Genomic DNA, 15692 nt, shown 5'->3' on the forward strand with positions numbered 1-15692 from the left:
GGGGGAAGGAATGGAATATATTCTTCTCCCCCCCCCCACATAAACATATAGAGCATAATTTAAAATTTTAAATGCTTGTTTCACATTTCAAAATAACCAGCAGGCCACCCTCCTCTTTCATCAGCCACACAATGCCCCAGCACCTCCTGTCCTTCTGCCATCACTTCCGTGATGACTGGCAGAAACCCCAAGACCCCTGATTCTACAAGCCTAAAGAGACCTTTGCATTTCTCTCATTTTGGAATTCCAGCCCACCTCAAGCCACAAACTTGCCTTATCCCTGAGACTATTTGAAACGCATGGATTTCGTCTTGCTTTGGGAAAGTCATGAAGAAAGAAGACACTTGGCGTTTATCCTCCCTGTGGAATCCTCCCCTTACTCTGTTCTTTGAAACTGGCATGCAGAACTGAGGTCACATCATTCTTGGGAGAATTTTTATTTTTATCAATACAGTTCTCCTTGAATACAGACCATGTTTAGTAAACATTTTCAATGTAATCTCAGCAAAGGAACAGGGAGACAGAAAATAACACAATCAGCACTGTATCAGAGCAAATCTCTTCCATCCCCATCTGGCTATAGGCTGAAAGCACTGTCGATTAAGCTGTATGGACTAGGCCCCAGTCTTCCCCATAGATCATGGCCAGAAAAATGGTTTGGCTTCACGAGAGCCTAGAAACCCCCTGTGCTCAAGGAAGTCCCATGCAGTCTCTTGTCTGAGTGACGATTGGAAACTTCTCCTAGAAGAGAAAGCATCATTTTGGAGTTGAAGCAAAGCAAGGTGTTCCCACCAAAAGGAGTAAAGAGTTTTCATCTCCATCCCTTACCCATCCGGATCTTCTTGATCTATTTCTCTTGAGGAGAGAAAGGTTGGCTCATTACTGGATTTGTTCGGTCTCTGTGTGTCCTTTAGCTTTTACTTTTTTTTTTTCTTCCTCACAGCGACCTTGAAATTTCCCCATTAGTTTTTCTCTTCGGGGAGTCCTCCTGTGTGCCTGTGTCTGTTTTATATCGCCTCAACCAACGTGGCTTCCCCGGGGGTCAAAAGGTCTGGATGCGCTGAGCCTTTCCTAAGTACTAAGTAGAAACACAGACTTCCTTTAAAGTCGGATTTTGCAAACAAGAATAACCTTGAAAAAGACCTTCAGATTTTGCTCAGATTTGCTCAGACTGAGATCAGGAACCTTGCCAACCGCTTGCTTACCGCTCCCAGCCCCCAGCCCCCACTCTCCCGCCATCGCAGACAAGCTATTTATGCTGCATGAGGAGCCCGTGCACCCTACAACTCGAATACCCGCTGTCCTCTTTGGGCACCGTGGAGCGCAGGGCTGAGTCCAGAGCCTCTGAGAAGCCAGGGTCTTCTCTCTTCTCGCTGGTGAGCTGGGGTCACCTCAACAGAGTGCTTCTCCGCCCCTCTGGGGCTACTTCTGAGGCTGTAGCTTGAGCCCCTCCAAAGAACTCTCTTACCTGTTCTGGAGTTTCTTAGGGTCCCGGCTCCCCAACAACCCGGACTTGCCCACCTGGCAGCAGAACTATCCAGTAGTTCCCACCCTGGAACCTTAGGGCAGCAATGGGGCTGCCCTGGCCATTAATGGCCATCATCCATTTTTAATCAGACAGATCACAAGAGACGGTAAGCGAAACCCGGTCCGAGTCAATTTAAATGATATTCCTGAGGCAACCCAATCACTTAAAACCGAGACACCTACGTTAGCGAGCGCTCGCGCCCCGCCCATCCGGCGGGGAAGAGCGCGCTGCCTGAATTAATCAAGATCAAGGGGCTCCTGGGCTGAGAGCTCAGCCTTAACCCTTCCAGCGCTGCGGGGTACCCAGGCGCCGGAGGGAGAGCGCGGCCGTCGCCGGCCGAGATGCCCAGAGCGGTCCAGCTCGGGCAGCCTCTGCTCGTCCCCGAAGCTCCGCACGCTCCGCCCGGGACCGCGGCGCCCCGGAGCCCCGGCTCGCGGTGCCCGGCTCCCGGGGCGGCTTCGGCGCCGAGCAGCAGCCGCCCCCCGCAGCCTCGGCGCGCCCCGGGCTCCTCCTCCCTCCCCGGCGTGGCCAAGTGAGCACCGCTCGGGCCGCAGGTAGCCGAGGCGCGGGAGGCGGCGAGCGCGGGCCCCGGCGCCGCGCCCGGCCAGAGGGAGCCCCGAGCCTCGCGGTGCCGGACGGCCGCGGGAGGGGCGCGCCGGCCATGTGGGGTCCCGGGGTGCCCGGCGAGGGCCTGGCGGCCGCTCCGGCGCCGCAGCCGCCGCTGCCGCTGCTGCTGCTGCTGGCGCTGGCGCTGGTGGCGCCCTCGCGGGGCGGCGGGGGCTGCGCCGAGCTGGCGTGCGGCGAGCGGGAGCGCTGCTGCGACTCGGCCAACGCCACGGCCGCGCGCTGCTGCAAGCTGCCGCTCCACGCCTTCCTGGACAACGTGGGCTGGTTCGTCCGCAAGCTCTCCGGGCTGCTCATCCTGCTGGTGCTCTTCGCCATCGGCTACTTCCTGCAGCGCATCATCTGCCCCAGCCCTCGCAGGTACCCGCGCGGTCAGGCGCGAGCCGGCCAGGCGCGAGCCGGGCCCGCCGGGGGCGCCGGGCCTCCGGGGACGGCGGGGCCCCCCGACGGCGACGACGACGACGACTCCCCCGCCCTGCTGCGCGACGAGGTGGCCGCGGGCTCGCAGGACTCGCTGCTGGAGAGCGGCGGCGGCCGGGCCCGGGGAGGGGGCGGCCGTCCGCCCCCCGCCTGCGTCTCGGAGCACGAGCTGCGCGCGGTGGCCCCCGTCTTCCTCCAGCTGCCCAGCTACGAGGAGGTCAAGTACCTGCCCACCTACGAGGAGTCCATGCGGCTGCAGCAGCTCAGCCCTGCCGAGGTCGTGCTGCCCGTGTCGGTGCTCGGCCGTCCGCGAGGCGGCGGTGCCGGAGACCCCGACGGCGGCCAGGGCCGTTTCCCGCTCATCTGAGCGCAGGGCACCTCGCGGGGGGGCACCCGGACCGTCACCAGGTTGGGGGCCGCGGTGGGCGCGCCACAGCCGGTGGGGCTGACTTGCCAGTGACCACACCCACCATCCCCGCGCCACCTGTCGCCCCGCGCCCGGGTGGGGGTCGGCCCCCTCCCGCTCGCTTCCCGGGGAACCTGTGTGTTTCTGTTTCTCTGTGGGCTCTAGGCCGGGCAGCTCGGCGAGGGCAGCGCCTGTGGACTAGCCCCCGGCTCCTCTTGGACGGCCCTCCCCGCCCTCTGCCATGCCTCCCTCCGTGTTCACTGTAAGTGCCTGCTTCTCCAGTCCAAAAGACCGCCTAAACCCTTCGGTGTGTCTCGAGAGCCGCGGCTTGCTTTCAGGTTAAAAGCGGAGGGGCACAGCTCCGTTCCTTCCCGTCCCGCTTGGACGGCTCGCAGTCTCCCAGGACAGGATGGTGAGGTGCTGCTGGCTCGGGACCACGGCCAGTGACTGCTGCGGGCGGGTCTGTGGAGCCAGCGCTTGACCGGAACGGGATCCCTTTCTTGAGAAGGACCCAAAAGACCCTTCGGTGTCTTCTTGGCCAAGCAAACAGTCACAGCTGATGGCTCCCAGTTACGTTGGGCATGGGGTACCATGATGGATTAGTGGCTGCATCCGTTGAAGATGTAGCAACTAATTAATCCAGACCGGTTTTGGTAGTATGGTACCGATGGACTCTTGATTTTTTTTTTTTTCCAGTACGTAAGGTGTTTGTTTTGTCTTTTATTTTTATATTTTATCATGCATTAAACACATCAGGAAGACGGTTTAATAAATTGACAAGATAAATCAGTTTTGTTTTAGGCCAGTTCTTGTCAAGAAGCCACCGACATTCTGTCACTGTTTACTAGTGTTGCACATTATTTCATTAAAGGTGTTGGGGGGGGGGGCATGGTCACAGGAAATGTGACATAAAAACATGAAGGATATCTTATTTTCACTATTTGAGAATATATTTTATTTTTAGTACTGAAGCATAACGCATAACTTTTTATAATAACTGTACATTGTGTAGTCTGGGACTTAACTGTATCATTCATCATGGGGTTATATGTAAAAAGATCATTGGTACATATTTGCCATACCATGAATGGAGCAAGATGGCTTGCCTGTATTTCTCCATTTTTTTTTTCACTTGAGATACATTATCCAATGTGATTCCAAACAGAAGAAACGGACTTGTAACTTTAAACCTGTAATTTTGCAGTCATGTGCAAAGAAGAAGTCACCCAACCATCTTTATTAAAATGAAGCGTTATCATGTTACTAGTTCTTCCATTCTGGGACACTCCCTTTAGGCAAAGGGTGATGGGATACATGTTGACGCGTCGTGTATAATGTATATGTAGCATTGTCTGTGTACAGCTTATACATGTATGCCACGTAGCTGTGGCAGCTTACGCTAGCATGAAAGGAAAAGGTGGAAAGGAATACAGCTTTCCCTGGAGAAGTGTGAATGGTTGTTAAGAAAGATTATCCACATGGGTCTAGGAAGAAACTGGGCGGGCCTAAGAAATCTTCAATTATCTGATTTTTTAAAATTATTTGATTGCTTTTAACTTTTAAAGGCTGATTGAAAAAATTCTGATGTCCTGGGAAAATTTAATGTATGAATTATAATAAAAGAATGGTTTGCTTTAAACTTCTCAAAGCTAATGACGCTGTCATTAAAGAAAATCATCTGAAATGTATTAAAACAGAAAACCACTGAAATAGTTCTCTGTGCAGTTTTTTTTTTTTTTTTGTTTTTTTTTAAAGTTAGGCTCTCAGTTTGTAACCCAGGTCAGGACTCTCTCTACAACTCAGGCTGGTCTCAAACTTACCTCAGTCTCTGTGGCCCTGCCCCCCAAGTCCTGAGATCGTATGTGTAAGCCAGCATCCCTGGCTCTTTGTACAGTTTTATCAGATTTATGACCGTGGAGTAACAATAAGATATAAAGTATGTATCTCTTGTTTAAAAGAAATCTTAAACTGTGAACTGACAGAGAAAAAAATTAGGAGTTGAGATTCTATTAATTGAAAATGATACAAGATTTAATCAAGCATAATTATACTGAATTATATATTTATGCTCCTCAGAGACAGTAAATTTGTACTATATGTGGCTATCAGTACAATTAATCATAAAATGAGCTTAATTATAGAGCATATATATCTTAGCCAAATGATTTCAAGAGAGCCATGTTTTCCAGGAGAGGCTCAGGCATTTTCTTCTCACCCCCTGCCAAAAAAAAAAAAAGATAATAGTAATCCCAACTATCGTAACTCATCTAGAAGACAGAAGTTTACATGCTAGATAAACATATACATACATACATACATACATGTATGTACCTGTGTAAAAACAATTTGTTATGAGAGCTGAATATCATAACCAAAGGGGAAATGTCTTAAGTTAGAATGAGTTTTAAAAGGCCACAATCACATTCTGCAAACACAAGGCTGCTCCAGGCCTTCAAAATGGCACTGGCAATTATGCCAAAGGGCATGAAGGTACCATGTAAGGAAAAGGAGATGTTATTGTAAAGGCCAAAGGGGATATAAAGGAAATGGTCTCGATTAACAGTTTAAAAGGCAATATGCTAAGTAACCCTGATATCCTTTTTCTGTGTATAGTTTCTCTCAAGTGGAATTAATCCAACAGCTCAGAGCTGAAGTATTTATGTTATCGGCAGGAATGTGATGTTCAGATATATACAGTGTTCTGCAGTGACTTGTCATAAATTGTAACTAACTTAGATTTCCTGGTGGAGAGAAACAGTGGTATGTGTTGAATTTTGAGTAAAAAGCCTTAGCCATCTCTCCAAAGTGGTTCATCAACTGTAGAGCAAACCATTCTTCCTTTCATGTGGCCAATCACAGAGACATTGTAGTATTCTCTTTTAAAATGCTATAGAAATCATTAAGTGTTAAATAAACCAGTATTTTGGTTATTCATAAAAATCATAGAGAACCTGATTTTATTTATACATTGTTGCCTACAAAAATTCACTTTTAATTTTATCAAAAAATTGCATCATCCGGCCAATGGTGGTGCACACCATTGCTTGGGAGGCAGAGGCAGGCGCATCTGTGAGTTCAAGGCCAATCTGGTCTTCATAGTGAGTTTCAGGACAGCCAGAGCTACACAGAGAAAACCAAAACAAAAAACAAAATCGTGGGAGGAGTGAGTGTCACTCATGCTTGTTAGTTAGTAACTTAAATAGCGTCAGCTTCTCAGTTAAATACCCCATTGCTTTGCTATCCTACTTCTCTGTTCTCTCCTGTGTTCTTGCTCTGCATTGTCCTTAGAAGGTTTCCTCCTCCTTGGTCCTCACTGCTGTAATTCAACAGTGCTGTAGTTACAACTTCACCATTAGCACAGAACTCTTATGAATCATTCTTTTTCTAGCATTTTCTTTGTTTACTCTTTGCATCGGACTTCTGTAGTATTAAATTTTAAGCCAAGTAAGTTTTTCCTCTTTATCCATTAAAGGACTGTAAACTTTTTCCCCCTTTAGTTTTTATGTATAGAACTCTCTCTCTCTGCCACTCTGGGTAAAGGACGAGATCTTAATGTTTCTAGACCTCGAACACATTAGCCCCTGACTTGCTGTTATCTCTTTAAGGTCCCTCAACTAGTTATTCTGGAAAGGATGGTCAACACTTCTCCCTCGCTTGCTCCAAAAATATGTTCTCTGCTATATTTGGAGAAAGAGTTTGACCTTTGCATTTTCTTCATAACAGGGACCTTATTCTGCTTCCAAATCTTATGCATATAGTGCTTCTTTATAGACCGTTGTATCTTTCCCCTCAGTTTTTTCTCACTTGGCTTTGTGGTTTCCATGGTACACAGTGCATAGTGACAGTAAACTCATGTTGGTTTGCCAACAGTCTTATTGTTGTCCTGAATAAAAGACCACATCCCTCCATAGACTATGGAACCTGGAGACCTCAAAGGCAATTTGATTTAGGATTGCCGTTTCTTTTACATGCTTCATCATGTTCTCCTCAAACTGCTCACAGTATCTCTATTTTATTGGCTAGACTACAAGTTACCCCTGTTTATTTTTCGCTTCCATATGATCTTATGAGTTAAATAACTTCACTAAGATTGTTATCTAAACAACTATTTTATCTTTTGCCTCTTTGCTGGTCACATTTGTCTCATTAGAGAAAGGATTGCTTCCAGATGTATTCATTTGTTCTTCAGTTTGTATGAGTTTTATTTTTATTATCAACCAAAGATGTTACCAGATCAAAACTAATTTTGATTATTTTTCTAGGTCTTAAATGTCTCATCTCTTGATTTATAGGCTTAATTTTGATACAAAGTCTTTGTTTTGGTTTGCTTTCTACTGACGTGATGAACACCATTGTTGTTGTACTTTCTAACTCTATTTACATTTCTTCATCTCTCTTCCTCCCTTCCCACCCCAACCCCTTCCAACACTTTCAGCACCAGGTAGCACAGGGGAGAGGGAGAGGAGTTCTCTTTAGCTACTTCCTGATAGCTAGGGTTAGCTACTTCCTGATAGCTAGGGTTACTTCCTGATAGCTAGGGTTGTAGGGTTCCTTAGGGCAAGCCCTCCCTTCAGGAAATCTCCAACAATCAGGAGCAGCAGGGGGAAGCATCAGCAGCCTTGTTTCTTGGAGCTCCACATGTTCTCTGCTGGCCCTGGCCTTTATTCCCTCCCAGAGTCCTCAGAATTAAACTATCTGTGGCAAAGGGCCCCTTCTCAGAGCCCGCATGAGGCAAATAGTTTGCTGCTGTAGACCATCTCAATCAGTCACATATCCTACACCTGGGACCAAAACAAAAACTTGTTTACATTCACAACACACCCTAACCAAAAGCAGCTTGGGTTTATTTGGCTGATAGGTCCTGTCCAGGCCATAGCCAATCAATGAGGTAAGTAGGGGCAGGAGGGGAGGAGGCAGGCACCATGGGGGAAAGCTGCTCACTGGCTTCCTCCTCGTGGCTCTCCCAGATGCCTTTGTTGGATAACCCAGGAGCTCCTGCTCAGGTGTGCTCCCCCACAGCGGGCTGGGTCCTCCCATGGCAATCATGAATCAAGAGAATGCCCCAATGACTTACCTCCAAGCAATCTGATTAAAGTATATTCTCAACAGAGGCTCGCTCTTCCCTATGACTCTACTGTGTATCAAGTTCATTAAAAAACAAAACAACAACAACAACAAACAACCCAGTCTGAACAGTCTTCATCAGTTTGTCACATTCCTTGACACCCATGGTCCTCGTTGGATTAGCCAACTGCCAGACTCCTGCAGCCCCAGGGGCAGTTTGCTTGTCCCATTATGCACTCAGGCTTGCTACATAGACTGATCTTCCAGGCTGTGTTCTTGGAAGATCCTCACAATATCTGTATCTTCACTTGAATCTTTTCTCTTCCCAGAGGCAGCCTAAGACCTTGCTATCACCTGTCAGTCCCGTATTTGTGGCTGGAACAGAGAGACCTTCTCTGGCTTGCCTTTTCCTGAGACTTAGTCTCATCTGCACACTGTTTGAATAGACAGGTGTTTACATTTGTGAACCTCATTTTGGGGGCTGGTCTTGTTTAGTGACTAACGCTGTCTTACAGGTCCTTTGGCATTTGTTTCTAGCTTCGAGGTCCCAGAAGCTCAGGTCAGGCCGAGTGGTTGACGGTTAACTCCTGCAGATCCAGAGGGAGAACTCTCAGATACCTCTCCAGAACCATGTCTGCCATGCTTCCCAATGTGACAGTAATGGACTAAAGTAAAACCTCTGAACTGTAAGCCAGCCTCAATTAAACGTGTCCTTTATAAGAGTTGCGCTGGTCATGGTGTCTCGTCAAGGTAATAAAATGCTAAGACAGTCAGTGTTCTAGGTGGTCAGTGTGGTAGATGGTCATTGACATGCTTTTGACTGAAAACTTGTAAGCACCTTGAACTAAAAGAATCACAGAAGCCCTGTCTGACAGGTGTTCCAGGCTTTCCTGTCATATCTGAATCTGTGATAAGGGTTTCTTCTTGTAAGCACGTTCTCCAAACCTGACGTGTCTATAAGTTTTGAAGATCTCTTGGACTCACCCTAGGAGTTCTCAGCAGTCCCTTGAAGCGTGGTATGTTGTCTTCTGATTCTTGGTTCCACTTCAGAATTCTCAGGAGGTTCTCAACACCCATCAAGGCTTCTCCTCGGCTATCATCTCTAGCTCTGTCTGTAGATCCTTGTCCAGTCTCCTCTGGGCTGTCTTATCCAGAGACAATCTCAGAAGCTTCGTGGTTGTTGTCAAAGATTCAACTGACTGACATTTCTTTCCAGGAGCTTTCCAGGGTTCTCTTGACATTTTGGCTCCACAGTTTGCTGCAGGGATTTCTATATCCGTTTGTAAGAAGGGAAGACAGAGGAGGCACTGGCCAGCTGCGTGCACCTGAGGAGGGCTCTCACCAGGAGACAGAAAGCTAAAGAGCCAACTTCCCTCAAAGGCGAGGGTTTTTATAGGGGTGGTGAGGAGGTGAGCCATGGGGCAGAGGGCTGGAAGGATATTTGTGATATTGACTTCAGGAAGTTGAAAGTATTGTTCCCAGGAAAGGGGGAGCTCCTTAGGCTGGAATTGGGACCATTTTTAAAATGGGGACATTTTTGTTCCTGAATCGTTGGTTTCTGCTGTGTTCCTGGGTTCTGCCCATTCTTTGAGAAGCCTAAACAAACTCCTGATGTAAAGTTTTGCTTTCCCCAGGTATCCATTTGGGGGACAGGAAGTTCTTACTGCTTCAGCTTGGTTTGGAACTTTAATAAGTTATTTAGTACCTTTTAGATTTTTTTTTTTAAACTGTGTTTTCCCAGTTGTTCCTAGAAGTCTCCTTGTTGGCATTCCTGATCAGATGGAAAGGTATCCTCAGATTCAGGGACTCAGGAACCACAGAACTCTGACAGCTCTGAGGTGGGACAGTGTCCTCCTAATCAGCAGCCCAGGAACCACACAGCCTTGAGAGGAAGCCTCCTTAGCTGAGGCCGTGCAGCCCTGAGGGAGAATATCCCTGGATGAGCTGGAGTGCTTCAGTGGAACAGCTCTGCTTCCGTGCTCCTCCCCTTCGGCTCTGCAGCGCCCAGGGGAAGGTATCCGCAGCAGAGCTGAGGCGCTCAGGAGCCTGACCCCACTCCATTTCTTTGCTTCTTCCCTTCTTTGCTTTTTGGCTTCTTTCACTGAGAGAGTCACACCAGGAAGCAAATCTCATAAAAGAGAGTGATTGGAAGGGATGAATCCAGGGTTTGCAGGGACAAATCCAACGATGGCTGCGTCTGCTCCTAGGAGGAGAAAGCAGGGACCTGAACAGGAGTTGCTGCTTATACAGAATTTCTTAGGGGCGGGGTTTTCCAGAGCAGAGACTTCCAGGGTGAGGATTGGCAGGATTTCAAGCCCTGAGCTTGGGGGAGCCCAGGGATTGGTGGGATTTTTCTTCTAGGGTGGGGTCTGGGTACTCTCCTGCCTCAAGGCTGGGAACGACTGTTAAAACCATGAGAGAATGATCATTAGGGCCATTAGAGAAGCCAGAGGAGCGGGACCTGGTCCCTTTCCTGCCTGGAAGGTTTACAAAGGGAGCCCTCCACAGGGAAAGCTTTCCCTGCCCCTTGAGTCTATAGCGAATAGCAACACCCCTAGTATGCTTTGATTTTTCTACCAGTTGTTTTGTGCTCTGGAAAACACAGGAGACAAAATTCCTTATTTTTGTATGAATATCATTACCCTGGAGTCTCTTTTTTAAGTGTTGGTGGAGCCTCTCAGAGCTGCTGGGTCTTCCATGAATTCGGGTTTTGTTTTAGGTGTTTGCAGCAGCTTCCTTATGTCTGTTCGAGTCTTTGCTAGTTCTGGAGTCTTCTCTGGAACGGTTCCAGGTGTTCTGCGGATGCCATGTCCACTTGCCATCCGTGTGTTCCTCGGTCTCTTTCTGTGTCTGTGACAGCCTTTGTGTTTCTGTGATAGCCTTTGGCTCTCAGATAGCTCTTAGTTTCATCTTCTCTTAGTGTCCTCAGCTTCTTCAGGAGGGTGCTCAGAGTTCTTGCTGGGTCTGGTTTATGCTTTAGTGTTATGTGTAGAAATTGACTTTGAATCGCAATGCTCAAGTCCTTGAAGTTCCTTCTCTGTATACTCTGAAAGCAAATGGCTCACAAGTCTCAGGAAGTCTCTGTAACTTACCAGCTTCACCGGACAGACTTGTGGAAATAGTGTTAGTATTATTTTATAGAGATATAGAAGATAGATCTCATGTACCCCTGCTGACTATCCATACATTCTTAGTATGTCATGAATTTAGAGGTATTTAGGAAAAGCAATTTTCCCCAACATTACATAAGCTGTAAATACTGCCAAAGACAGGAGATTCTCAGACCTGTCAAGCTGCCTGCAAATAGTGCTCCAGGGTTCTAGCTTCCATGGGTCATCAAAAGTGGGCTTTCGGTCGCCAGCGTCATCCATGCTCCCAGAAGTAATCCCAATAAGCTAATTTGTTCAAGTCGGACTTTCGGACTTCCTTTGTTCTGTTGTCGGTTCCCTATCTCAGATGAGTGAATGCTTGATCACGTCTCCCCAGGAATAGTGACTTACAAATATGCACCAATTTATCTCTTCCTCAGATAATTTATCTGTCTTGCACAGCTTCTATATTCCTTTCTTTTCTTCTTTTTGGATATCTGAAGCAGGGTTTCATGTATCCCAGGATGCTGGTCTTAAACTCCATATGTATCTCAAGATGACCTAAACTTCTGATCCTCATGTTGCTACCCCCAAGCTGAGGTTACAAGCGTGTGCCATACAATTCACAGTGAAACACTTTATAGCATCACTTCTAGCTTGCTCTAATTTAACATTTGGTACCAATTCGCATTTTAGCCTTTCGTATTGGGTAATACCTATGACAACTCCCGATTACTGTGTGATACAGACATGCTTAATGGGTAAAACCTAACAAAACAAAAATGGACAAGAACGTGTCCTTGAATATAATGGCACACGCTGTGGAGGTGACTTTTCTTTTTTTTATCATGATAAAACAATAACAACTTTAAGTTAACAATACTAGCTGTATGCCTCACCCTGCATAACTTGGTCCTGGAAACTTGACCATGGTGGTAAGGCAATGACTAAAGGACAGACAGACACAGGAGAGCTGGGGATGGGTGTTTTGTGCACTTTGATGCAGACAGAGCAACAGCCACCCTCGAAACTCAGCATCTTTATTTTGTTTTCTGAGTCAAGGAGGTGGGTTTATTGCACATTAGACTCACCTTTTTTTCACAAGCAAAATAAGGAAGTTACTACGTGTTATTATTAATAATCATTATTAAAAATATCATAAAGCGTGTGTGGGAACCTACAATGTCTTCCAATTATGTGTGGGGTGGGGACATGTTTAATGATAAAAGATGTCTGAAAAAGTGACTCATGTTTCCATCCAGTTCATTTTTTAAAAATCTGACTTAGTTAACTTCTAAAATTTTAAAAAGATTTTCCTTAAAAGATCTGAAAAAACCCTGTTAGTGTTTTCAGTGTGGAATAATGTTTTTTGTGTGCTCAACATGAGAATGAAAACCACAGAGTGTAGCATAACTGAATATCCAGTGTCAAGGGGGACAACAGCACGGACAAAACGCCATGTCCCTGTGTTAGGGCTCTCTGTATATTTTAGGGAGAATGTTGTTGCTAAGATTTCCTATACAACAGTAGCAGTTCAGAGTTGGGCTGTCCAGTCCAACTTGATAAATCTAGCCATAAAGTATTTAGTGTGTCTAAACCTATTTTCTTAGCAGTAAAACACCTACCATAAAAGATATTATGAAGACTAAGACAATGTGTATAGAGTACTTAACATAGCCTCTGAGGTATAAAAATGGATCTCCAGGACTAATGAGTAAGATTGACACCGGGCGCTGGTGAGATGGCTCAGTGGGTAAGGTGCTTCCCGCACAAGCCTGCTACCTGAGTTCAATTCCCACACCTCAAGTAAAAAGTGGAAGAGAAAACCACTGTGATTATACTTTGATTAGATAAAAGTTAGAAAATAGAAAACCAGAGCAGTGAGATAAAAAATAGATTTTAGAACTGTATTTTTCTCTACCAAGTGTTGAAAAAGCACCAAAATTATTTTTTCAAGTGTCAAGAAAAAAAGGGATAATTTGAAAGTTACACAGTCATCTACATCAGTTTATAGATAACTCTAGAAGAAAATCTATTGGGGGGGGTTGGGTCAAAACATTCACAGTTGTCCTCTGACTTCCACATGCACACCACAGAGAGCACGTGTGCTCCCACCTCAACACGTATGCATATACATATGATAGATAATAACAGTTAAAATTTTGATGCAGAGACAGCCAAATTTTGGGCAAAGTGCAAGGAGTCTTATGGAAAAAGGGAGAGACAGAAAGACCTGGAGGGGACAGGAGCTCCACAAGGAGAGTAACAGAACCAAAAAAAAAAAATCTGGGCTCAGGGGGTCCTGCAGAGACTGATGAATCAACCAAGGACCATGCATGGAGAGGACAGAGATCCCCTGCTCAGATGTAGCGCATAGGCAGCCCTGTGGGTTCCCTAGTAAGGGGAACAGGAACAGTCTCTGACATGAACTCAGTGGCCCTACCCTTGATCACGTCCCTCTGGTGAGGTGGTTTTACTAGGCCACAGAGAAAGAGGATCCAGACAGTCCTGATGATACATGATAGGCCAGAGTCAGACAGTAGAGGAGGAGGACTTCCCCTAACAGTGGACTAGGAGAGGGAGATGGTGAGGGAAGAGGGAGGGAGGGTAGGACCAGGAGAAGATGAGGGAGGGGGCTACAATTGGGATACAAAGTAAATAAATTGTAAAACAACAATAATAAAAATAATAAAAAAATAAAAATAATTAAAATTTTTTTGAAAGTTGGCACCGGCCTCTTTTAGTGTGAAATTGAAACACTTCCATGAGAATCCCAAAACTTTTACAATTATTTTGATGAAAAAGAATTTATGAAATGAACAAATGATTTAATATACCAAATAAGCTGAGGCTCACATAAGTTGGATTGTAATCCTCTGTGGCTAAGATGGTCAGCCAAAGAGACTCTGGGCTGAGAGAAGCCAGGAAGGACTTGGTTACAGAGTGATAAATCTGGAAGGATGGATCGTGTGTATGTGTTGGGGGGGGGTGTTTTTGTGATACTGAGGTACAAATATGGTGGAGAGAGCTGAGAATGATCTGAGGAACTGCCATCAGCATCAATGACCAGAAACTGAATCTTGAGGCTTCTGGGCTAGAAGAGCACTGAGGAAGAACAGGATTGAAGCAGTGGCTTTGGAAGTGAGTCCTGGGAGAATGGACATGAGGCCAGAGGAATGGAGTCAGAGGTAAGGACAGGAGGCAGGAAAGAGCAAGTTCAGTGTTGAAGGCAAATGAACTGAGCCAATGGACATGAAAACCCACTCACAAATGGTGCAATTGAATTACAAGTAAAGGCACTTCATTAAACTCTTTTGATTTAATCTGAAGAAGGGACTGAAACCTTAATCCCAACCCCAGGGAAAATAACTTTTAACTACTTAAAAGTCAAGCCTGTGGAATTAGTATTCTTTCATAAAGATTTAGAAGACAGGACTCATCTACTCCCTATAGACCCATCCACACATTCTACAGTGGAATAGACAAAGATGTTTTCAAAAAGCACAGTCTAAAAGATACCCTGAAAACAGAAGAGAACTTGAGGTAAAGAGAAGCATAGTCGAAAGGTCAGGCTCAGTCTTGGCTTTAGACGTTGTAGGGGGTAACACGAAGAAAGAGTCCTATTGGTTGAAAAGCTTACAGCGCTGAACAAAAACATCCAGATTACTGAGGAGAATCACAGGGGACTGAGACGGTGGGGAAGCTATGTAGGTTCTCTAAAGAAGATGCAGTTGAGTCAGGAATAACATGCGCCCGACCGTCTGGGCACTAAGCACATCAGTGGGGCTTCTCAGAATTAAATCCTCACCATAGGCCAATGGCAAACCACGGATGCTGAGCTCAGGGAAGCCGTCTCAAGAGAGACTCAGATAACACAGTGCAGAAGTTCTAACTCTGGATGCTTTGGCCCAGTCAGCAGATTCTCTAAAGTGATGTAGTTGACTCTAACATTCAAATTCTTCCCCATTTCTCTCAACCTTTGTAAAAGCCATATTTTGTTGCTTTTTTAATACTCACTGGAGGAAATGCATTTTTAAAGTTCATCATTTGTCCCACTAAAGTTTTGTTTCCCTTTTATTTTAAAACAGGTCTCACTATGTAGCTTAGGCAAACTTACAATGCTTCTGCCTAAGCCTCCCCTATGCTAAGATAGGCTTGGACCACCAAACCTAGATACAGTCTAACTTAGTGCTAGAAATGATGGAGGTTTGTGGCTTATGAATGCTGTTCATTGATGTCTTGTGCAAGAAAATATATTTGTAAAAATATAAATATACTACTACAAATAGTACAGCTCTGGTCAACTTGAGGGAAAAAAACACACTTTAGGTAAATGTTTTAACAGCTTTTGAAGTAATTTGTTGACATTATCTCCTTTGGTGATAATATTCTCAAAAATGAAGACAAGGAAAGGAATGTATTCCAATTTTCATTATAGTGTTTATACATTAAAATACTATAAAAGTTGTTTCGCTGTAGATTATTACAGTTCAAGCAAGTTTCGCATAAATCTAGAACATGTGAGAATGTCTGAAGCATTGAATTGACCCATATTGTATTG

At 45.8% G+C, this 15692-nt stretch overlaps 1 protein-coding gene and 1 long non-coding RNA gene across 3 annotated transcripts; one reads left to right on the top strand and one right to left on the bottom strand.

Annotated features, from left to right (window-relative positions):
- Positions 1–389: 389 nt before the first annotated feature.
- LOC129668751 (uncharacterized) lies at positions 390–1664 on the bottom strand. 2 transcript variants are annotated; one of them, XR_008718963.1, is made up of 3 exons: positions 1296–1664; positions 829–1078; positions 390–741 (listed from the first exon to the last, which is right to left on the bottom strand). It is a non-coding gene; the product is annotated as an uncharacterized LOC129668751 (long non-coding RNA). The 2 variants fall into 2 exon arrangements; XR_008718964.1 differs by having other exon boundaries at positions 394–741; positions 1469–1664.
- A 479-nt stretch (positions 1665–2143) lies between these two features.
- CUNH3orf80 (chromosome unknown C3orf80 homolog) lies at positions 2144–2993 on the top strand. The gene has a single exon (XM_055596838.1). It carries the CDS (start codon positions 2190–2192, stop codon positions 2937–2939), a length of 750 nt encoding a protein of 249 aa, XP_055452813.1. The 5' UTR covers positions 2144–2189; the 3' UTR covers positions 2940–2993.
- The last annotated feature ends 12699 nt before the right edge of the window (positions 2994–15692 follow it).

The sequence above is a fragment of the Psammomys obesus genome, unplaced genomic scaffold, assembly GCF_907164565.1.
Source record: "Psammomys obesus unplaced genomic scaffold, mPsaObe1.curated_primary_1811, whole genome shotgun sequence".
Lineage (NCBI taxonomy): Eukaryota > Metazoa > Chordata > Mammalia > Rodentia > Muridae > Psammomys > Psammomys obesus.